The sequence below is a fragment of the Urtica dioica genome, chromosome 12 (genome assembly GCF_054948205.1).
Source record: "Urtica dioica subsp. dioica isolate 48M chromosome 12, U.dioica_male_clone48M_v1_H2, whole genome shotgun sequence".
Classification (NCBI taxonomy): domain Eukaryota; kingdom Viridiplantae; phylum Streptophyta; class Magnoliopsida; order Rosales; family Urticaceae; genus Urtica; species Urtica dioica.
The window spans coordinates 9,917,443-9,942,949 of record NC_142767.1 but is presented as its reverse complement, the minus strand read 5'-3'; the positions used below and the strand labels follow the sequence as shown (position 1 = coordinate 9,942,949).

The 25,507-nt window shown below is 33.8% G+C and overlaps 2 protein-coding genes across 3 annotated transcripts; both read left to right on the top strand.

Annotated features, from left to right (window-relative positions):
• The first annotated feature begins 278 nt into the window (after window positions 1–278).
• Window positions 279–17,294, top strand: LOC149379013 (bark storage protein A-like). 2 transcript variants are annotated; one of them, XM_089602284.1, is made up of 6 exons: window positions 279–616; window positions 919–986; window positions 14,202–14,357; window positions 14,599–14,805; window positions 15,377–15,550; window positions 16,892–17,294. In XM_089602284.1, the coding sequence occupies exons 1-6, from the start codon at window positions 385–387 to the stop codon at window positions 17,066–17,068; spliced, it is 1,014 nt and encodes a 337-aa protein (XP_089458410.1). In that variant the 5' UTR covers window positions 279–384; the 3' UTR covers window positions 17,069–17,294. The 2 variants fall into 2 exon arrangements, with proteins under 2 accessions (XP_089458410.1, XP_089458409.1); XM_089602283.1 differs by having other exon boundaries at window positions 283–616; window positions 15,377–15,556.
• A 6,402-nt stretch (window positions 17,295–23,696) lies between these two features.
• On the top strand, window positions 23,697–24,865 carry LOC149379012 (uncharacterized). The gene is made up of 2 exons (XM_089603821.1): window positions 23,697–24,372; window positions 24,604–24,865. Exons 1-2 carry the CDS (start codon window positions 23,743–23,745, stop codon window positions 24,667–24,669), a joined length of 696 nt encoding a protein of 231 aa, XP_089459947.1. The 5' UTR covers window positions 23,697–23,742; the 3' UTR covers window positions 24,670–24,865.
• The last annotated feature ends 642 nt before the right edge of the window (window positions 24,866–25,507 follow it).

The window sequence follows — 25,507 nt, the reverse complement described above, 5'->3', positions numbered from 1 at the left end:
GCCCTGGTTGTAAAGGAGGGCCGACTCGTGTGATCGTTCCTCGTCGTCAGCCTTTGCTAGAGAAATGATGGCATGCCCTTGTGGCCGGCCCTGTTCGGTCCTCTCTTCTCTTCATTTTTCTCCCTCATGTGATTTTTCAAGACTCAGCCCAATTCTTTTTTTTTTTCCTTTTTTGGGCCGGGCCGAAGGGATATTTAGAGAATTCACAAACAAATGTTGGAGGGAGAAAAAATATACTTCAATATTACCTCGTGGAAAATATGTTAATGTGACTCGCTACCTAGCAGATTGGTGTGAGTTTTTTAATGTATTTTGGCCTAAAGTATGTGTCAGTATAAATGTGTGGTGTGTATGAGCTGGAGCACACGACTTTAGGGGATTAAAATGGCGAAATGGGTATGGTTATTGGTTTTTCTGAGTTGTTACTTAGTTTCTGAATCTGAAAGTGGCGTTTTGCCATTGAAAAGATCGAGACTAAACAAAGCCATAGTAAAAGAGATCAATCGTAAAGGACCATATATAGGCCTTATCACGGTTTATCCACCTGAAGAAAACGCCTTCTTTGCTTCCAAGGCATTCAAGGCTGATTTCGTGAACCCTTTCGTTGACCTCTCAGGTAACAATTTACACTTTCCCTTATAAATACATGTCATTCTTTATGTTTTCCTTTCCGATGGTTTCTCTGGAAATCACTTTACACAACTGTGAAATTTTCCTCTTTTGTACCACTTATTCATTGGCTGGTTTATTCTTTCAAACAAATGTAAAAATGTCAACCGAGAATGAGTACGCTTTTCGACACAGATAAGACAGAAGAGTATAATATTCTCAAATGCGTGTTTAGTATTTTCTGTTTATGGGTATTACAACTAAACGACAAGAAATATTGATCTTATTTATTTCGCTCCTATTTTCTAGGAAGACGATTCAGAGTGGGAAGCGTTTCTGGGAAGAGAGTCATCTATGTAAGATGTGGAGTTGGATTGGTAAGATTTTTGTGCGTTTTTACTTAAAATAGCTATTACTGTGTTTGTTAGTTGACAACGTATTTAAAATTTTTGATATCATCTACGGTTGATAAGTCGTAGATTATATTCACTGGGATAATTTATCGGGTTAATATTAAAATGTAAGATCTAATCTACAGCTCAGCAATGCTATAAACACGGTATTTTTATATTGTTATCAACAAATTGTTATATACAATAATACACCGACAATATACTATTGAGATTTCAGCTACCAAAAAGAAAGATATCATTGAGATTCATTAAAATAAAATAATTGTTGTTTCTATTAAACTTTTTTTTTAAATTGATTCTATAGTATATGGAATGTACTCAACTTGACCTAAATTATAGCAGAAATTCATGTCCCTGCCACTCCAAAAAATGAGTTTATGTTATGAAAACCAAATGAATAACTTAAATTGAAAACTCTTTAAACACTTATAAGTTAAGAATTTTAGAAGAGATAATAGAGAAGTATGGAGAGTAAATTGTAGAGAAAAAATGAAAGAGTGAATTGTATAAATTGGGATGGATTTTCCCTTCATCATACTCATGTATTTATAGTAAAAATTTGTGTACATTAGTCAATAAGTTAGGTGTAGAGTAATTAATTATTTATCCATATTTTTTACTTTTGAGCATACCAATTATTTACAACACTCCCATTTTGGGATGCTCATCTATACATTTACGTGTTCATGCTGCCTCGTTAAATACCTTACAAGGAAAAACCCAGTGGGATAAAAATTTCAGTAAAGAAAAAAAGAGTACAGCTATGCAAAGCTTCCCCTAATGCAGACATAGGTGCATCCTTTCTATAAATCTTGCAATTTACGCATTCCAATGTCATGAATATGTTTTCTGAAAGTTGAAGTGGGGAGCGCCTTTGTAAGCAGATCAGATGAGTTACACAATAACAAATATACTGGATGCTGATAACATTGTTCTTCTCTATCTCTCTTGAGTGAACGAAAAGAACTTCGGAGGGATGTGTTTTATTTTATCACTCTTGATGATTCCTTCCTTCATTTGAGCAACACATGCGGCATTATCTTCATAAAGTCTGATGGGGTCCTCGATTGTTGGAAGACCACTGGTGGCTCTCATATGTTGCGTCATTGATCTCAGCCATACACATTCACGACTTGCTTCATGTAGTGCTATAATCTCCGCATGATTTGATGATGTGGCAACGAGCATTTGCTTTTGAGAACGCCAAAAAATCGCAGTCCCTCCATACGTAAACACATATCCAATCTGAGATCTCCCTTCGTGTGGATCTGTTAAGTAACCTGCATCTGCATAACCAATCAAAACTAGTTTTGTCTTGCTAGGATAAAATAATCCTAAATCAAGCGTTCCTTGAAGATAACGAAACACATGTTTGACCCCATTCCAGTGTCTCTTTGTAGGAGCTGGGCTGAATCTTGCTAATAGATTAATTGCAAAAGCTATATCTGGTCGAGTGCAATTAGCAAGGTACATAAGGGCTCCAATAGCACTAAAATATGGTACTTCGAGACCAATAATCAGTTCAGATTTCTCACATGGACGAAATGGGTCTTTTACCACATCTAGGGATCTGACAACCATTGGAGTACTTAAAGGATTTAATTTATCCATATGGATGCGTTTTATCACTCTTTTTGTGTAATTTGATTGATGCACAAATATTCCATTTTTCACGTGCTCAATCTATAAGCCAAGACAATATTTTATCTTCTCAAGATCTTTCATTTCAAATTCTTTCTTTAAGTAAGAGATTACTTCTTTGATATCGTCATCAGTCCCAATGATGTTTAAATCATCAACATAAACATCGATGATCACACACACGAATGTTGTTTTCTCAACGAATACGCAGGGACAAAGAGAGTAATTGACATAACCCTTTTGTATTAAATATTCACTTAAGCGATTAAATTACATTCGTCTGGATTGCTTTAACCCATATAAAGATCTTTGTAATTTGATGGAATATTTTTGTCTAGGCTTTGAACTAGATGCTACAGGCATCTTGAATCCTTCAGGGATCTTCATATATATTCGAGTATCTAGCGATCCGTATAAATAAGCTGTGACAACATCCATGAGATGCATATTTAGTTTGTCATGCACTGCTAGGCTAATTAACTATCTGAATGTAATTCCATCCATTAAAGGGGAATATGTTTCTTCAAAATCAATTCCGGGCCTTTGAGAAAAACCTTGGGCAACAAGTCGAGCTTTGTATCTCAGAATCTCGTTTTTCTCATTTCTCTTTAGCACAAATACTCATTTGTATCCAACAGGTCTCACATCTATAGGTGTGAGTACTATAGGTCCAAAGACCTTGCGCTTGCGAAGCGAGTCAAGTTCAATTTGAATTGCATTTTTCCATTTACTCCAATCGTGTCTATTTTTACATTCAGTAACAGACCTTCATTCGGGATCTCCATCATTTTCATCCATGACATCACATGTCAGACTATATGAGAATGCATAATTGATTTCATCATTTCGGTTCCATTGTATACATGTATTGGCATAATTAATCGAAATTTTTCGGTATTCCTCGTTTTGTATTTCTGGAATACATTCCACCATTTTGGGGTAATTTTTTTTCTCTGCTCCTTTTCTTTTCCGAGGATTTTTATCTTTGGAACCGAATTGTCTTTCACGCTTCAGGCGTGTTGTGACTTCATGAGTGACTTTATTTTCAAATTTTCATTTTGGGACATCAATTTGCGAAGGAGCATTTGCAGCTGGAATGTTTAGTCACTCTCTTAGTGTCGTGAACGCATCAGGAAGCTGATTTGCAATACCTTGCAAATGTACAATCATTTTCACTTCTCCTTCACAGTCTTTTGTGTAAGGGTCAAGATGCAATAATGTTGGTACAGACCAAGTAATTTCACTTTCCAGTTGGTTTCTTTCTCCCCCTTATATTGGGAAATTTTCTTCATCAAAATGACAATCAGCAAAACGTGCTGTAAAAACATCACCAGTTTGAGGTTCTAGATACCTAACAATAGATGGACTTTCATATCCTACATAACTTCCAAGCCTTCTTTGAGGTCTCATCTTTGTTCTTTGATGTGGTGTTATAGACACATAAATAGCACATCTAAAAATTCTTAGATGAGATATATTTGGTACTTGACCAAATGCAAGTTGCAAAGGGGAGTATTTATGATATGCACTTGGTTGGATGCGAATTAATGCAGCAGCATGCAATATTGCATGACCCCTTATTGAAGCATTGAGCTTTGTTCTCATTATCAATGGTCTAGCAATAAGCTAGAGGCGCTTGATTAGTGATTCAGCTAGACCATTTTGTGTATGTACATGAGCAACAAGATGTGCAACGTTAATCCCAACTGACATACAATAACCATCGAATGTTTGAGATGTAAATTCACCGGCATTATCGAGCCTGATTTTCTTAATTGTATGATCAAGAAATTGAGCTCGTAATTTGATTATTTGAGCAAGTAATTTTGCAAATGTCATATTGCGAGTTGATAACAGACAAACATGCGACTATTTGCTAGAGGCACATCTATCAATACCACGAAGTACCGAAATGGACCAGAAGGTGGGTGAATAGACCCACATATGTCACCTTGAATACGTTCAAGGAACGTAGGTAATTCTGTTTCAACTTTTCCCGGTGAAGGCCTTATGATAAGCTTTCCGAGAGAACAAGCTTTACATGGGAAAGTATTACTTTGAGGGATCTTCTGGCCCTTCAATGGATGCTCATGTGTATTTTCAATAATTCTTCGCATCATAATAGAACCAGGATGACCCAAACGATTATGTCATGTCGTTAAAATTGAAGACTCAATGACTACCGAATTTGATTCTATCGCATTTATATATGTGTAGTTCAATCTAGTAGAGAGCATAGGTAGTTTTTCTAAAATTTCTCTCTTTCCAAATTTGGATGTGGTAAGGCACATATATTTCATGGTACCTTCAGTTATAGATTAAGTATTAAATCCATGAGAAAATATATCATTAAAACTCAACAAGTTTCGTTCGGATCTCGGTGAAAATAAGACATTATTTATAGTGAATTTTGTTCCATTCGGCAGTGTGAAATTTGCCTTACCAATACCTTCAATTAGATCTACATGACCTGATATTGTATTCACAAAAATTTTCGTTGGCTTTATCAATGAGAAAAACTTTTTATCATTCAAAATAGTATGCGTTGTTCCACTATTCGGTATGCAAATTTCTCCAGTACCACCCATTTGGTTTGCCTCACAACTAGCTTTTTCCATATGATTACTTCAAATTAAAACAAAATAAAGTTAATGAGGAAGACATATTTATATTATATAATACTAATTTGTTACATAGTCTTGAGAAAAAAAGAAAATATATATATTACAGATATTTAAGTAGTCAGGTAAAACATTGGACCAATTTGTTTCATTTCTAGAAAAACATACATGCATCATTAAATGTCACTGAAGTTTTCTGCGAAAGCAGCAGAACCAACAATAATGTGTACAAGATCACCATCGAAGTCAGAAGCATCAAGACGAGTGGAGTCATCTAAAGGTTCTTGGTCAATAAAGTTGACCTCCCTTTCTTTCCCCTTCAAAGATGCTTTATATAGATTGCACAAATCCTGAGGAACACGGCAAAGTCTAGAGTAGTGCCCTTTTGTGCCACATCTATGACAAACATCTTCAATACCCATGGAAGAACTCGGATATTTTCCCTTTTTGTGGGGATAATCTTACTGCTTCTTATGATAATCTTTCGTGGTATTGTAAGGATAGTTATGATTATAGCCACGACCTCGTCCGTATCCACGTTCGCGACCATGACCACGACCACGACCATGACCTTAACCTCGTCCCGGAATAAAGTTCTTTTGTTTAGGTTCTTCGGAGTTAACGGCGTTTACTTCAGATAACGCTTTGAACTTGTCGGACGGGATTGATGATTCTTTACCAGCAATTCATTATTCTTCTCTGCGATTAGAAGACAAGTGATTAGTTTAAAATATTTTGTAAATCCTCGAACACGATATTGTTGTTGCAAGGTTACGTTCGATACATGGAAAAGTGGTGAACGTCTTTTCCAACATGTCTTGATCGGTCATTTGGTCTCCATAAAATCTCAGATGAGATACTATTCGGAACATCACAGAGTTATATTCGCTGACTTTTTTGAAATCTTGGAAACATAAAGCGTTCCATTGTTCACGGTATACTAGAAGCATGATCTCTTTTTGGTGAAAATACATGTCCCTCAACTCCTTCCAGAGTAAACTTGGATCTCTGGTGGTGATGTATTTACTTTTAAGTCCCTCGTCAAGATGTCGACGAAGAAAAAATAAAGATTTTGCCTTGTCTATATTTGACGAGGCATTTTTCTCATAAAGTGTTTCTAGTAAATCCAAAGATTCCAGATGCATCTCTACGTCCACCTTCTAGGGCATGTAATTTCGGTCTGTGATGTCTAAAGGACTGAAATCGAGCTTAATGAGATTTGCCATGATGATAATTGTTATGAAATATAAAATTTCTTAGATTAATGATTTTAAGGATATATAAGTCTACAACAACTGTAAGAAATAAAAAGTAATACATGAATCCAAACATTACTACAACGAAATAAAATTCATCCGGTGGAATTTCTATGTTAAAAATATAAACATTAAACATAACAATAAATATGGCAATAAAGACTAGTATTAAGCGAGACATTTTGAGTTGAACCGAAAAAAATAGTAGGAGATGAGAGAAATATGTATGAGGTAGAAGAAAATTTGAGAGTTTTGTGTGGTTAAAAATGAGTTGAATAGATATGTATTTATAAGGTAAAATATAGCCGTTTATAGCCATTGGTTATTTATTAATTTTGTGGCAAAAATAATTGTATTTAAGTATGTGTAATAAACAATATGTAGATACTAGATGTACGAGTATTGAAATGACATAGCTAATCAAAGTAAAATATTAAGTAGAGCAGTTAAAATAAATTTACAATTAATAGCATTTTTCTGTAAGGTGTAGAGCCTTCTGTATATATAAAATTGATATTAATTACAAGTAAGATATAGTTCACATCACCTTACTATAAGGAGGCAGAGCCTTTCGTGTATATAGTATTATGATGTTATACATTAACGACGTTAAAATATTATAAATCACATCATATTACCATAAGGTGGCAGAGTCTCATGTGTATAGTAATATGGTGTTATACAATAAATAATAGCTATACGAGTTTTAGTCTTTAGAGTATTATACCTCTGAGTTGATCTTGACGAGAGTGATCGTGCCGATAACGTGTTATGAAAACCAAATGAATAACTTAAATCGAAAACTCTTTAAACACTTATAAGTTAGGAATTTTAGAAGAGAGAATAGAGAAGTATGTGGAGTAAATTGTAGAGAGATAATGAAAGAATGAATTGTAGAAATTGGGATGGATTTTCCATTCATCATACTCATGTATTTATAGTAAAAATTTGTGTATATTAGTCAATAAGTTAGGTGTAGGGTAATTAATTATTTACCCATATTTTTTACTTTTGAGCATACCAATTATTTACAACAAATAATAATTAATAAACTGTTGTAAATAATTGGTATGCTCAAAAGTAAAAAATATGGGTAAATAATTAATTATCCTACACCTAACTTATTGACTAATGTACACAAATTTTTACTATAAATACATGAGTATGATGAAGGGAAAATCCATCCCAATTTCTACAATTCACTTTTTCATTTTCTCTCTATAATTTACTCTTCATACCTCTATATTCTCTCTTCTAAAATTTCTATCTTATAAGTGTTTAAAGGGTTTTCTATTTAAGTTATTCATTTGGTTTTCATAACACGTTATCAGCATCATCACCCTCGTCAAGATCAACTTAGAGGTATAATACTCTAAACACTAAAACTCGTATAACTATTATTTATTGTATATAACAGCAGATTACTATACACATAAGGCTCTGTCACCTTATAGTAATATGATGTGATTTACAATATTTTAACTTCGTTAATGTATCATATCATAATACTATAGACATGGAAGGCTTTCCCTCTTATAATAAAGTGGTGTGAACTACATCTTACTTGTAATTAATATCAATTTTCTATATGCAGGAGGCTCTGCCACCTTATAGAAAAATGCTATTAATTGCAAATTTATTTTAACCGCTCTACTTAATATTTTACTTTGATTAGATATGTCATTTCAATACTCGTACATCTACATATTGTTTATTACACATTGTTATACTTAAATACAATTATTTTTGCCACAAAATTAATAAATACCCAACGGTAGTATAACGGCTATAAACTGCTATATTTTACCTTATAAATACATATCTATTCAACTCATTTTTAACCACATAAAACTCTCAAATTTTCTTCTGCCTCATACATATTTTTCTCATCTCCTACTATTTTTTTCGGTTCAAACTCAAAATGTCTCGCTTAATACTAGCCTTTATTGTCATATTTATTGTTATGTTTATATTTTTAACATAGAAATTCCACCGGATGAATTTTATTTCGTTGTGTAATGTTTGGATACATGTATTACTTTTTATTCCTTACAACTGTTGTAGACTTATATATCCTTAATCATTAATCTAAGAAATTTTATATTTCATAATAGTTATCATCATGGTAAATCTCGTTAAACTCGATTTCAGTCCTTTAGACATCACAGGCCAAAACTACATGCTCTGGAAGGTGGACGTAGAGATGCATTTGGAATCTTTGGGTTTACTGGAAACACTTTATGAGCAAAATGCCTCGTCAAATATAGACAAGGCAAAATCTTTATTTTTTCTTCGTCGACATCTTGACGAGGGACTTAAAAGTGAATACATCACCACCAGAGATCCAAGTTTACTATGGAAGGAGTTGAAGGACATGTATTTTCACCAAAAAGAGATCATGCTTCTAGTATACCGTGAACAATGGAACGCTTTATGTTTCCAAGATTTCAAAAAAGTCAGCGAATATAACTCTGTGATGTTCCGAATAGTATCTCATCTGAGATTTTATGGAGACCAAATGACCGATCATGACATGTTGGAAAAGACGTTCACCACTTTTCCATGTATCGAACGTAACCTTGCAACAACAATATCGTGTTCGAGGATTTACAAAATATTTTAAACTAATCACTTGTCTTCTAATCGCAGAGAAGAATAATGAATTGCTGATAAAGAATCACCAATCCCGTCCGACAGGTTCAAAAGCGTTATCTGAAGTAAACGCCGTTAACTCCGAAGAACCAAAACAAAAGAACTTTATTCCAGGACGAGGTCGTGGTCATGGTCGCGGATGTGGATACGGACGAGGTCGTGGCTATAATCATAACTAATCCTTACAATACCACGAAAGATTATCATACGAAGCAGTAAGGTTACCTCCACAAAAAGGGAAAATATCCAAGTTCTTCTATGGGTAATGAAGATGTTTGTCATAGATGTGGCACAAAAGGGCACTGCTCTAGATTTTGCCGTATTCCTCAATATTTGTGCAATCTATATAAAGCATCTTTGAAGAGGAAAGAGATGGAGGTCAACTTTATTGACCAAGAACCTTTAGATGACTCCACTCGTCTTGATGCTTCTGACTTCGATGGTGATCTTGTACACACTATTGTTGGTTCTGCTGCTTTCACAGAAAACTTCAGTGATATAGATTAATGATGCATGTATGTTTTTCTAGGAATGAAACAAATTGGTCCAATGTTTTACCTGACTATTTAAATATCTGTAATATATATTTTCTTTTTTTCTCAAGACTATGTAACAAATTAGTATTATATAATATAAATATGTCTTCCTCATTAACTTTATTTTGTTTTAATTTGAAGTAATCATATGGAAAAAGCGAGTTGTGAGGCGAACCAAATGGGTGGTACTGGAGAAATTTGCATAGCGGATAGTGGAACAACGCATACTATTTTGAATGATAAAAAGTTTTTCTCAATGATAAAGCCAGCGAAAATTTTTGTGAATACAATATCAGGTCCTGTAGATCTAATTGAAGGTATTGGTAAGGCAAATTTCACACTGCCGAATGGAACAAAATTCACTATAAATAATGTCTTATTTTCACCGAGATCCGAACGAAACTTGTTGAGTTTTAATGATATATTTTCTCATGGATTTAATAATTAATCTATAACTGAAGGTACCATGAAATATATGTGCCTTACCACATCCAAATTTGGAAAGAGATAAATTTTAGAAAAACTACCTATGCTCTTTACTGGATTGAACTACACATATATAAATGCGATAGAATCAAATTCGGTAGTCATTGAGTCTTCAATTTTAACGACATGACATAATCATTTGGGTCATCCTGGTTCTATTATGATGCGAAGAATTATTGAAAGTAGACATGAGCATCCATTAATGGGCCAGAAGATCCCTCAAAGTAATACTTTCCCATGTAAAACTTGTTCTCTCGGAAAGCTTATCATAAGGCCTTCACCGGGAAAAGTTGAAAAAGAATCACTTACGTTCCTTGAACGTATTCAAGGTGTAATATGTTGGTCTATTCACCCTACTTCTGGTACATTTCGATACTTCATGGTATTGATAGATGCCTCTAGCAAATGGTCGCATGTTTATCTGTTATCAACTCGCAATATGGCATTTGCGAAATTACTTGCTCAAATAATCAAATTACGAACTCAATTTCTTGATCATACAATTAAGAAAATCAGGCTCGATAATGCTGGTGAATTTACATCCCAAACATTCGATGATTATTGTATGTTGGTTGGGATTGACGTTACACATCTTGTTGCTCATGTACATACACAACATGGTCTAGCTGAATCACTAATCAAGCGCCTCTAACTTATTGCTAGACCATTGATAATGAGAACAAAGCTCAATGCTTCAATATGGGGTCATGTAATATTGCATGCTGTTGCATTAATTCGCATCCGACCAAGTGCATATCATAAATACTCCCTTTTGCAACTTGCATTTGGTCAAGTACCAAATATATCTCATCTAAGAATTTTTGGATGTGCTATTTATGTGTCTATAGCACCACCTAAAAGAACAAAGATGGGACCTCAAAGAAGGCTTGGAAGTTATGTAGGATATGAAAGTCCATCTATTGTTAGGTATCTAGAACCTCAAACTGGTGATGTTTTTACAACACGTTTTGCTGATTGTCATTTTGATGAAGAAAATTTCCCAGTATAAAGGGGAGAAAGAAACCAACTGGAAAGGGAAATTACTTGGTCGGTACCAACATTATTGCATCTTGACCCTTACACAAAAGACTGTGAAGGAGAAGTGGAAATGATTGTCATTTGCAAGGTATTGCAAATCAGCTTCCTGATGCGTTTACGACACTAAGAGAGTGACTAAACATTCCAGCTGCAAATGCTCCTTCGCAAATTGATGTCCCAAAAGGACAATTTGAAAATAAAATCACTCATGAAGTCACAACACGCCTGAAGCATGAAAGACAATTCGGTTCCAAAGATAAAAATCCGCGGAAAAGAAAAGGAGCAGAGAAAAAAAAATGACCCCAAAATGGAGGAATGTATTCCAGAAATACAAAACGAGGAAAACCGTGAAATTTCGATTAATTTTGCCAATACATGTATACAATGGAATCCAAATGATTAAATCAATTATGTATTCTCATATAGTCTGGCATGTGATGTCATGGATGAAAATGATGGAGATCTCGAATCAAGGTCTGTTACTGAATGTAAAAATAGACACGATTGGAGTAAATGGAAAAATGTAATTCAAACCGAACTTGACTCGCTTAACAAGCGCAAGGTATTTGGATCTATAGTACTCACACCTATAGATGTGAGACCTGTTGGATACAAATGAGTATTTGTGCGAAAGAGAAATGAGAAAAACGAGATTGTGAGATACAAAGCTCGACTTGTTGCCCAAGGTTTTTCTCAAAGGCCCGGAATTGATTTTGAAGAAACATATTCCCCTTTAATGGATGGAATTACATTCAGATAATTAATTAGCCTAGCAGTACATGACAAACTAAATATGCATCTCATGGATGTTGTCACAGCTTATTTATACGGATCGCTAGATACTCGAATATATATGAAGATCCCTGAAGGATTCAAGATGCTGCATCTAGTTCAAAGCCTAGACAAAAATATTCCATCAAATTACAAAGATCTTTATATGGGTTAAAGCAATCCAGACGAATGTGGTTTAATCGCTTAAGTGAATATTTAATACAAAAGGGTTATGTCAATTACTCTCTTTGTCCCTGCGTATTCGTTGAGAAAACAACATTCGTGTGTGTGATCATCGATGTTTATGTTGATGATTTAAACATCATTGAGACTGATGACGATATCAAAGAAGTAATCTCTTACTTAAAGAAAGAATTTGAAATGAAAGATCTTGGGAAGACAAAATATTGTCTTGGCTTACAGATTGAGCACGTGAAAAATGGAATATTTGTGCATCAGTCAAATTACACAAAAAGGGTGATAAAACGCTTCCATATGGATAAATTAAATCCTTTAAATACTCCAATGGTTGTCAGATCCCTAGATGTGGTAAGAGACCCATTTCGTCCATGTGAGGAATCTGAACTGATTCTTGGTCCTGAAGTACCATATTTCAGTGCTATTGGAGCCCTTATGTACCTTGCTAATTGCACTCGACCAGGTATAGCTTTTGCAATTAATCTATTAGCAAGATTCACCCTAGCTCCTACAAAGAGACACTGGAATGGGGTCAAACATGTGTTTCGTTATCTTCAAGGAACGCTTGATTTAGGATTATTTTATCCTAACAAGACAAAACTAGTTTTGATTAGTTATGCAGATGCAGGTTACTTAACAGATCCACACGAAGGGAGATCTCAGACTGGATATGTGTTTACGTATGGAGGGACTGCGATTTCTTGGCGTTCTCAAAAGCAAACGCTTGTTGCCACATCATCAAATCATGCGGAGATTATAGCACTACATGAAGCAAGTCGTGAATGTGTATGACTGAGATCAATGATGCAACATATGAGAGCCAACAGTGGTCTTCCAACAATCGAGGACCCCATCAGACTTTTTGAAGATAATGCCGCATGTATTGCTCAAATGAAGGAAGGATTCATCAAGACTGATAAAACAAAACACATCCCTCCAAAATTCTTTTCGTTCACTCAAGAGATAGAGAAGAACAATGTTATCAGCATCCAGTATATTCGTTCTTGTGATAACTCATATAATCTCCTTACAAAGGCGCTCCTCACTTCAACTTTTAGAAAACATGTTCATGACATTTGAATGCGTAAATTGCAAGATTTATAGAAATGACGCACCTATGTCTGCATCAGGGGAAGCTTTGCATAGTTGTACTCTTTTTTTCTTTACTGAGATTTTTATCCGACTGGGTTTTTCCTTGTAAGGTATTTAACGAGGCAGAATGAACACATAAATGTATCGATGAGCATCCCAAAGGGGGAGTGTTGTAAATAATTGGTATGCTCAAAAGTAAAAAGTATGGGTAAATAATTAATTACTCTACACCTAACTTATTGACTAATGTACACAAATTTTTACTATAAATACATGAGTATGATGAAGGGAAAATCCATCCCAATTTCTACAATTCACTCTTTCATTTTCTCTCTACAATTTACTCTCTATATTTCTCTATTCTCTCTTCTAAAATTCTTGCTTTATAAATGTTTAAAGAGTTTTCGATTTAAGTTATTCTTTTGATTTTCATAACATCATTATCACTTTAACAAATCAAACCCAGATTGATTTGCAATGTCATGACGCAAAAACTGAAATAAAAATAAAAATAAAACTATTCACACTTCTTTATTTTATGAAATTCGTAAAATAGACATCTTTACAAAATCAGATAAGATGTAATATGTATTCCTACTAAAAATGTGAAAACTAATATTTTTTTTTAAAGGAAGTGAAAACTAATATCAATATCGGGATGTATCTGATAATTTTGCGAAAGAGAAATGAGGTGAGATAGAAACGAGAAAAAGAGAACCTGAATACTTTAGGGTTACATTGTGAAGTCTTTGTCTAACAATACATAAAAAAATGAATCTAAATAAACAAGATAATAAAAAGTTTAAGACTAAGCAACTTTTGTACATGATAATGATAAGTTAATAAGTATGCTAACAATATTAATATACGGATGATGACCCGCCACAGATGAACGCAGTTGCAACGACACAACAAATGGCTGACAAGTTCAACATTCGTGGATTCCTTCATTTTGGGATCGCTGGCAATCTCAACAATTCCATGTCCATCGCCGATGTTACCATTCCCTCCCACTTTATCCACACTGGCATTTGGGATTGGCTGGTATTTATTTATTTATTATTATCAATGAGATTACATGTATCTCAAACCAATTGCATGATTTATTGGCTGGACAAGTCACCTATTTTTGTATGGCTGAAAGTAACAATTTTGTGAGGTATAATTAGGTTTAATTAACATGACTAATAATGAAATGTGACAGTCTTTTGGGAACATTTATAACTCATGTTAAAAGATTGACGATTTAGACCATGATACAATTTGGTTGATTTATGATTGGCAGAACCCAAATGGGACGGTAGATAGTAGTGATATTGCAGGGTTGGAGGTAAAAGAGTACGGTATGCCAAAAGGAGGTGAAAATGAATTGGGACACATTGGGTTCAATTTTGAGAGACTCTACTCAGAATCTGGAGAACCAAACAATCCTCAGCCACTGGTTTGGGCTGAGGTTGACCAAAATTGGCTCACCATCGCTTCCAAATTACAGGTCAGATCATTAATTCTCTCTCTCTCTCTTTATTTTTCACATTTACTAGGTAGTGTGTAACTATACCTACTCTTTAAATTTTATATTTTTTCCGTTCACCTCTCTACCCTTCTACTTTATTTTTAGTACTTTTAACCTTCTAAAATAAATTCGTTCATATTTTGTAAGGATTAAAAAATTGTACATTTCAAGCTTATAATTACTTTTGCGTGTGTATCAATATCACTAGGTATTTCATAAAACAAACAAATAAAAATGATAATCTATGACAGTTATACTTGTTTTTTATTATTATTTATTGTTAGTAAAACCATTTACTGCTTCACTGTAAAAATACTTGCTAAAAATTAACCATATACGAGTTCAAAATGTGCAATTCATCATCAAAGTAAAGATATGAACGGAATTTTTTTGTTGATTATCTCTAACTTTAACTTAATACACAAAGTGGTTATAGCTATCTGAATATTTTTGTTAGTTTAAGATAGTGCTCTTCCTGATATATATATATATATATGTGTGTGTGTGTGTGTGTGTGTGTGTGTGTGTATTTTTTTGGGGGCAATTTCAGGATATGAAGCTACGACAGTGTGTTAATGCCAGTTTTTGTCTGGAAGAGAAGCCAAAGGTAGTTGTGGGGCTTAAGGGCTCAACTGCAGATATTTTCGTCGACAATGCAGCTTTCAGGGATTTTCTTTTCAACACTTTCCAAGTTTCCTCGGCGGACATGGAAAGCTATGCTGTGGTAATGGTTAGTAACTTTAACTCGGGCTTATACTTAATTTCTGCTTAATTTATTAAAAAAAAAAAAATAGGCCTTTTCATTGTAAAAATTGGGGTTTTCTTAAACCAGATGAGTAATATATACTGGGTCATAGATATTTTTATAGGGTGTTTTAGCTGAATAGTCAATTAATGGATTTAAAAAATAATTAACATTTGTCTAAACTCTAAAATAAGTAAATTAATAAAAAAAAAATTAAAAAAAATTGTGCAAACGTTTCAATAACTTTTTTACTTTTTTACTCTTATCAATATTTTTTTTATAGTGGATGATGACTCATCTATAAGAGTCAATACTCATATCATAGGCCATACTTTAATGACGGTTTAAATTTCGTTTTGGAAAATGCAAGTTTTGATATTTTCTTACCAACTTATAATTTTTACTATATTATTAATTATTTAGTTTCAAATGCTTATATAACTTTTTTGAATTTAAATAAATTAGATTTAAATAGAAAAATATTAATTATGAGACAATTAGGTCAGTAGTCCAAAAGCGCACCCTCCTTTTAAAAAATAGAAAAAAATTTATTTTATTAAAAAAATAATCTATCCGGCCTAAATAAATTAAATTAACTGCTTTAGTCAATTTAATTTACTTAAACTTGTTGAGCTATTTAAAAAAAAAAAAAAACTGCTTGGTAGTTAACTCAAAAAGTTTTTTGTTTTCTGTTTTCTAATTTTTGTAGTTGTATTGAAAAACTGTTTTGTAGTTGTTTTCAAAAAGTTGTTGGGTACAGTTTTCATTTTTGTTTTTGAGAAAGTGAAAAAACTGAAAAAAGTGTTTGGTATAGTTTTCATTTTTGTTTTTGAAAGAATGAAAAGATAAGATGAGGAGAAAGAGGAGAGAAGAGAAGAAATTTTTTTTCAAAAACACATTTTATTTGTTTTCAGTTTTTTTTACTTTTTTCCAAAACAACTTCAAAAATTTTTGAAATTTTTTTCCGAAAACACTTTACCAAACATGTTTTCAATTTTTGTTTTCAATTTTTTCAACTCAAAAACTAAAAAACAGTTTTTGAGTTGCTTACCAAACATGCCTAAGCGAGTGACTATCTACAACAAATTCTTCAAATATTATTTGGGGCCGGCCTTTTCTAAGGTTTAACTCTTTAAGACTTTAGCCCGCAATACATTGTGTAGCACTTTCTTTAGTAAAATTAAATGACAATTTTAATTTTTTTTTTTGAAAAGTGAGTACATTATTTCAATTTATTTTTTCTTGAATAAGCTCCTTGTTATTTTATTCTTAATTAGACATATTATCTCATAACATTATTTATTATTTTTAATAAACCAGACATGCTTATCAAACGGGTACCCAGTTATAGTAATCAGAGGTTTATCAGATATCGCCGGAAAGCAAGACGGAGTTAACGTCATCGACATTTATGGAAGCCTCGCGGCCGCCAATACCGTTGATTCTGTTATTCGATTCTTGACGGAATTGCCAGATTTAAATAATCATTATTTGTAATGTTTAAATACAAAAAAAAAAAAAAAAAAAAAAAAAAAAAAAAAAAAGTAAGTTTGGCATTGCGCCCTATCAATTCCAATGTAATCTTTTAATAAAGGTTCATTGTTGAGCTCGGCTATTGTTTTCATTCCATGAAAATGAAATGTATTGAAGCTCTTATAATCTTCTTTATGAAAGAAGTATGTAATCAAGGGAATTACTATGAAATAATATTCTTTTATTATGAAATTAGCTTGTTTCTTTAATGAATCATTTATCACGATGATGAGATGACCCACTCCACACCAAAAAAAAAAAAAAAAAAAAAAAAAAAAAAAAAAAACTGATCTTAACAAGCAATAAACAAGCTAAATGCGAAAATGGAAAAGACGGTTCGCCAAATTTATCTTGGTTTCGTCTTGAATGATGATATACTATAGCCTCTTGAGTTCTCTTTCACTATCACTGACACAAGCTCCGATAAGACCATCTCCAACTTACACTACATTAATGTGGGAAGTGACATTTTTAGTGAAGGTGTGCTCCAACCCACACCAATTTTTACAACAAATTTGGTGTGACGAATAGTCTGACACGATAACTTGCTACTAAAGTTATCATAGATGATCCAACGGACTTATCTAGTTTTTGGCAGATTTCTGATTGAGGCCTTTGATGATTAGATCAAATTCCGACAAAATGAAGAATAAAAATGTTAGTCGTTTGGATGAGATATGATTTGATTATACGAAATTCCAGCAACCAACCGATGAGAAGGCCACCGTAATTTTAGAAGAAAAAAAAATTAAAATGTTAATTTGAATGTTTAATCGAAATTTTATCAGTCATTTATGTAAACTTTACTTTTGAAAAATAAAAAAATTAAATCCTCAGAATATTCTTGTTTAACCAAAGTTACTCAATATCTGTGACAAAACTTTAACGAAGAGAAATAAACCAATTTGATGCGTAGGAATTCCCGCCGACAAGCAAGCTAAATGAGAGCGTGTACGGTGACCAAAGCAGGAAGATCACGACCACATCGAGAAGGAACTAGAAGGGAAGAACTTTCCCGAGGCTCTGGACGGCAGCAAGCTGTTCATACTGGACCACTCACGACTCGCTGATGCCATATCTGAGCGGATCAACAACTTGACGGACTCGAAGATCTATGCTGTTAACCTGAAAAATTGGTTACACCTATCTCACGAAGTGATCTGAGTTTCGAGTACGTAGCCTCGGAGGTTCTCGGGTTCTAGGCGAGACTTTCTCTAAATAAAGACGAATCTAATACAAGAGAGCAATGTAAATGAGAGTGTTCTACGAAGATATAACTAGTTCCTCTTTTTCCCGTGTCGACCATCTGCCTCTTGGTCTTGTCGATGTCTCTATTTATAGAAGTCTGGGAGCCTTAGCATTTGTTAATGGATGCCGTGAGAGAGTGATATGGATCGTGGGGTAATCAGTCTCACGTCCTATGGCAGTTATTTGATCCCCACTCTCTTTTATGAAGAGCGGGTGGTTATATGTGCTATCCTCGGTGTTAACCATTGAGGTGAGCATTTTGATTATTTGTTACACGTGTTTTATTGTCCGACTAGTCTTTTAAACCTATTGTATTCTCTTCTCTTCGAAGTTCTGAGTAATAGGGTCCGTTCTTTGTTAATATGAACGTTCGCTCCTTAACATTCATGAGTTCTCGGACCTGTGGGTACGAACCCTATGCTGGATATCTCTATTCTCGGAATACCGACTAGATCGTTTGATCTTAGCGAATTCTATGAGTAACATATGCCACCAGAATAACCATAATGTTCCTTATAGACAATGGAGCTCTCAAGCCCATGGCCATCGAGCTTAGCCTCGCACATCTTGATGATGACCGACTCAGTGACGGGAGTGAAGTCTACACCCCGGCCGAGGAATACCCTGTGGCAACGATATGGCAGCTGGCAAAAGCCTACATGACGGTCAACGATTCTAAGGTCCACCAACTCGCAAGTCATTGGTTGAATACCCAGGCCGTTCTGGAGCCATTTCCAACAGGCAGCTGAGTGGCAGCGGAGGACTTGTCAGCCTGGTGATAGAGGACTACCCTTACGCTGTGGACATGCTCGAGATTTGGTTGGCCATCGAATCTTGTGTCTTAAACGACACTGAGCTCCAAGCATGGTGGAAGAGGGTTCGAGAAGGATACCCCATGGTGGCAGAAGATCTAGACCCACAAGATCACCACCATCATTTGGATCGCACCAGATTCGTCCCAAACCGATCCACTGTGAGCTGGAGGTTCAGGCCAAAGCAGGGAATGCCTGAGTAGGGCGGACCTAATACATTACGAGGCCTTAGGCGAAAATAAAAAAATTAGGCCCTTGAAAACTATCAAAGAAACGATGATATATTTTGAAAAAATAATATAATCAAAATTAAAAATTAACACAAAAAAATCCAACTAATCCAAGGTCTCTAAGAAAAATTTCTTGCAAAAATCAAACCATCTAACAAAAATAAGGAAAGAAAGAATCGGATTTTTTTTGTTTTCCCAAATTTGCGATGGTCCCAAAATCGTAGCTCTATTTTCTTTTACAAACAAAGTTTTTTCCAATTCGAACTTCGTACTCTTTCTTTCTTTTCCTCAGAATCAGAACTAAAACAACTATGACGCTGATCATGCAACTTTTTTTTGTTATATATTTACACACACACACGGCGCAACTCTTTTTTTCTTTTTATCATTTCCTAACGTTTCCACTTCAAAATTGGGCTTTGTATTTCTTGTAAAAAAAAAAAAAGCCCAATGTTATGTTTAAAAGTAGGGGTGTTCATGAGAACCGACACACCAAACAACCCGATCACCAAAACCAAACCGCACTCTTTTCTAACCCGTCCCATTGCAACCCGAAAATTTTTGGGTTGAAACCAACCCAACCCGCAAGTGTTTCGGGTTGGTTTGGTTTTTGATCGTCATGAGATTGGGTTGAACCAAACCAACCCGATCCCGTTAAAATAAAATAAAAATTTCTAAAAAAATGAAAAATGTTATCAAGGTAAAATAAAAAATACACCATATGCTTTATGGTTTCAAAATAAAAATATAAATGCATTTTTAAATTAATTAATTATTTTGTAGATGTATCTTTATGTTCACGACAGTTGACGAATAAATAATATAAGTAGACTCAATATGATCATGAAGACTTATTTATATTAGTTTCAACAACTCATTTTTTTTTTTTATTTTACAAATTTTTCACGAGGTCTAGATTTTTATGAAGTGTGAAATTTGAGATGAGACATAATTTAGTTATTCCTAGTATTTGCATGGTTTTTTTTATGAATTTGATTCAACGATTCTATTTTGTACCTTTGTTGTGACAAATTAACCTGAACAACCCGACTTAAACCACCCAAATAAATAAAACCAAACCAACCCGATTAATATCGGTTCGGGTTGGTTTGGTTTCAATACCATAAGCGGTTTGGGTTGGGTTATAAAAATGACAAACCGAAGATTTCGAGTCGGGTTCATGAAATATACAAACCCGAATAACCCAACCCGATGTACAGGGCTATTTAAAAGTAATCAATCATTAATAGAATCACCAAATTTGGGCCTTCAAAAGTTAACATTGATTTTGAATATTAATGTTTTTAGGCTTTTTAACCCTAAAAAATTTATGGGGCCCCTGGCAATTGCGTAAGTTGCGTTATGGTTGGCCCAGGCCTGCGCCCGAGTACGTGGAGCTCGAGTCTGACACCGAGCTCTATGCTCAGACCAACTAGTGACCCAGGCTTCACTGCCAAGGGCATCCCAAACAGCATCAACTTTCTCTTGATTTCTTCATGAAATGTGAATTTTTAATTAGAACGTGTTTGTGGAATAGAAATCCACTTCTCATTTTTTTTCTTATATAAATTTTTTAATTTCTTTTGCGCTATTCTTGTAATCTAAGCCTTTGAATTTTATCATTTATTATTTTGAGGAGCCTTTTATAAAAAAAAATAACATTTAAATGTTTATCTTTTGAAATTTGATCGCGGTGCTTTTTAATTTACCCCCGTTTTAATTCAAAATTCACTACAATTAGAAAAGAAAAAAAAACCTGCTCACACACTAAACAATTTCACCTATCTTACGAATCTCTCTATTGTAAACTAAATTTATTATTCTAATAATAATAATTTACATAGATTTTTTTTGGTAAATCCTAAAATAAACTACGAGAACGAGAAGACGAAATCATGAAAACGAAATCTTCAATGAAAAAAAACATGCAAAATAATTTTTTAAATTTCAATCATCGACCATATATATTAAATAGAGAAAAAAAAAACACTTTGAGTGGTAAATCAAAGTTATTATTCTAGTAATTATAATCTATAAAAAAAGGAATTTTTTAAAACTAAATGATGAGAATCGGAATGTCAATCCGTGAGAATCCATGACAAAATGATTTAAATTGATCATCATATGAAATTAGAAAAGGAAAATTTCATTTAAACAATGTAAATCAAAAGATTCAAAGATTATGATAATAAAACCTAAAAAAAAATAATTAACATTTCTAGATGAAAATTCAGGAACCAGAAGTCAAAGCAGAGAGAGAGAGAGAGAGAGAGAGAGAGAGAGAGAGAGAGAGAGAGAGAGAGAGAGAGGATATCTCAAAAGAAATTATGCAAAAAAAAAAAAAAATCTTATTTAAATACAATCCTCAACAATATAAATTAGAGGAAAAAAAATAAGAAATATTTGAACGATAAATTAAATTTACTATCTTGTAGTTTTAATTTGCAAAATTAGAATATATAATTGAATTGTTCGAATTGATGATGAAATAAAGTTCCAAAAGAATTATGTCATCAACAAATGTAAATAAACAAATCAAGGAGTTTGATACTAAAACCCAACAAATAAGGAAAACAAGAACAAAATCAAAAGGACAAGGAATTCAAAAATGAAAATATTAGAAAGCTTATCTTGAATCGCAGTGGGATAAGCTATTTATAAAGAAGCCAAGGAGGCATGAGGGTAAAATTGACATTTGATATGCCTCGAGGAAGTAATTGCTCACGTCTAAGAGTTTTTGGCCGAAGTCTAGATCTAGAGTTGGTCGAGGCTTAGCTGGCTTGGGACTATTTCATAATATTTAATATTATTATAAATTTAATTATTAAACTAATTTATTTGACATAATATTATGTGGTGTTATTTTAGAGTTTAATTGGGCAAACTATTTCAGCCTTTTACAGAACACTAATATTTTGTTTGGTAATCAATTCAAAAAGTGTTTTTTAGTTAAAAAAATAGGAAATTTTAGTTAAAAAAATAGGAAACAAAAAGTGAAAATTGTGTTTGGTAAAATTTTTGGAAAATTTTGTTAAAAAATTTTGAAGTTGTTTTGTAAAATAGTAAAGAAAACTGAAAATAAATAAAAAGTGTTTTTGGAAAAAAAAAAAAAAAAAAAAAAAAAAATTTCTTCTCTTCTCTCCTCCTTCTCCTCATCTTCTCTTTACATTTTTTCAAAAACAAAAATGAAAACTATACCAAACACTTTTTTCAGTTTTTTCAATTTTCCAAAAACAAAAATGAAAACTGTAGCAAACAGCTTTTTGAAAACAACTGCAAAATAATTTTTCAGTACAACTACAAAAATTAAAAAATAAAAAATAAAAATTTGTGAGTTAACTGGCAAACAACGAGTTTATGAAAACTGTAGCGTACATGGAGATGCAAATGCGTATATTATATTGAAAATAATTTGGCCCACAAAAATGTATAAGCTAATATATATATTCAGTCACGTCAACCCTGTAAGCGCATATCCGCTTACGAAAATCAATTCGCTTTTAAATGGTTGTTTGCAGAGTATGTGCTGCATCACATACCGGTCAGTGACCCTTGGGAAAAATATTAAAAGAAAACTCTTCCTCTTCTCCCATCAAATTCTTTAGGGCATGTTTGGTAAGCAACTCAAAAACTATTTTTTAGTTTTTGAGTTGAAAAAATTGAAAACAAAAATTGAAAACATGTTTGGTAAAGTGTTTTCGGAAAAAATTTTCAAAAAATTTTGAAGTTGTTTTGGAAAAAAGTAAAGAAAACTGAAAACAAATAAAAGGTGTTTTTGAAAAAAAATTTCTTCTCTTCTCTCCTCTTTCTCCTCATCTTCTCTTTTCATTCTTTCAAAAACAAAAATGAAAACTATACCAAACACTTTTTTCAGTTTTTTCACTTTCTCAAAAACAAAAATGAAAACTGTACCAAACAACTTTTTGAAAACAACTACAAAACAGTTTTTCAATACAACTACAAAAATTAAAAAACAGAAAACAAAAAACTTTTTGAGTTAACTACCAAACACAACCTTAGCTGTTCACACTTGTTTTCTATTTTCTTCAAATGAGACTGCAAAGAATTCAACGACTCTTCACTTCCCACCAGCTACGTCAGAAAAATCTTTGACATCAAGTGTCGGAAATCGCCTGACCAATTTTCGTGGCTCATGGAAGACGATACTTCCATCTGGCACACGTGATGTCTGACAAAAGCTATCAAAAGCTTAAAATTCGACTCTTAAAATTCCAACCAAAACTCGTCCACTTTGTAGCCAGTATAAATAACACTTCAATGTTTTATACGCAGGAACATTTTAACGACATACTAGCTAGTGTCCCTAAAAGAGAAAAAAAAAAAAAAAATGAGCCAACCAAGCGCTGAGAAAAAGATGATGAGTATCAAACTGATGATACACCCGAAGAGCAAGAGAGTAGTTTTCGCTGAAGTAGGCAAGGACTTCGCCGACTTCCTCTTCACTCTTTTGTCTCTTCCTGTCGGAACTGTCGTCAGGCTGTTGTCAAGCAACGGCATGGTGGGTACCATAGGAGCACTGTACGACAGCTTCAGAGACCTGAACGACACGTACATTCAGCCACAAGTGTGTAAGGACACTCTCTTGAGACCCGCGTCGTCGGTCACGGCATCGCCGACGATCTTGTCGCTCACAAACGCAGACGCGACGTCGGATGGTTCCAAGAAGCTTTATCTGTGTCAAAACTGTCGCAATTATGGGTCCGATGAGTATCCAGCGACATGCCCTAGATGCCTCTGTGTGATGAGCACGAAAGTGAACTATGTGGCGGTACCGAAAGCCAAAGTAGGGTGGTCCACAGAAGGCGGATTTGTGAAGGATGTGGTGACTTACATGGTGATGAATAATCTGGAAGTGAAACCACTGTCAACTTTGTCGGTCATAAATGTACTCGCTCAGTTTAATGTTAAGGATGTTGGCTGTCTTCTGGAGAAGACTGTTTCTGTTGGCATGGAAGAGGTACGAGACTGCTTCTGGAAACATTAAGATCGGGACTTCTTATTTTTATTTTTATTTTTTATTTTTTTGTATGCATGTTGATTGGTAGTTAGAGTTTCGTTTCACATTCCATCTTGCATTTAATAGTAATGAATGCTTCTCTGTTGATTTCACCTTAAAGTTTAGGATCAATTGACATTTCATCTTCACGGTTATTTTAGTAAATTTAAGCATTTTATTGTCTATATGCAGGGATTGAAGTTGTTGAAGTCGTCGTTGGAGACCGACTCGGTTCTTACAGACGTGTTCTTGGCGTAGCATTGATTTACGAATTTATAATATGTACTTATTTTGAGTGTTTGAATGTTTTGCTTTTGCCACTTTGATTAAAACTTTAGTAAGTATAAGTGCTGTCCTTGTATCGCAAACTGTGCTCGTATGTCATGGGGATATTACATATGTTTGCTCTATTTGCCCATCCGCTTTTTGTTCTGCATTATTTACTGTGTTATTTAGAGGAAGATGAACCAACAGCAAGACATAGCGTCTCTGTCTCCTCATATATAATACAAGTACTTGAAAACTCAGCTTGTCTATGTAATTATTAGCAGATATATGAGTCCGTAGCGTTGGCTGATTTTGCGTAAATTAACATTATCCCTGTATTCTCACCCGTTCGTTTTACAAATTCAGATCATTCTTTATAGAGGCGGAAAGGTCAATAAATAACCTAGGGTTACGTTTTCTTCAATATACTATATACAAATTGTTATTAGGAGAAAATCTAGATAACATCGAATATATTAAGATGTACATGGAGCTTCCATGCGAGATACCAACCAGAAAAAAACCTGTGAACCACACCAAACGAAAAACAACACGACCATACGTGTTTAACGATATACACCACCTCACACAATACACACACACACACACACACACACACACACATATATATATATATACAGGGCCCCAGCCCGAACTCATCCGAGGTCCTAGGCGAATAAACATTTTGGGGTCTTTTGATAACAATACAAAATTAAATATAAACCAAAAAATTATAATCAAGTTTTTCATTTATCAAAACATAACACCTCTAGCACTTTTAGATGCAAAAGTACTAATCAAATTCGTATAATCAAGTTTCTCGACCATA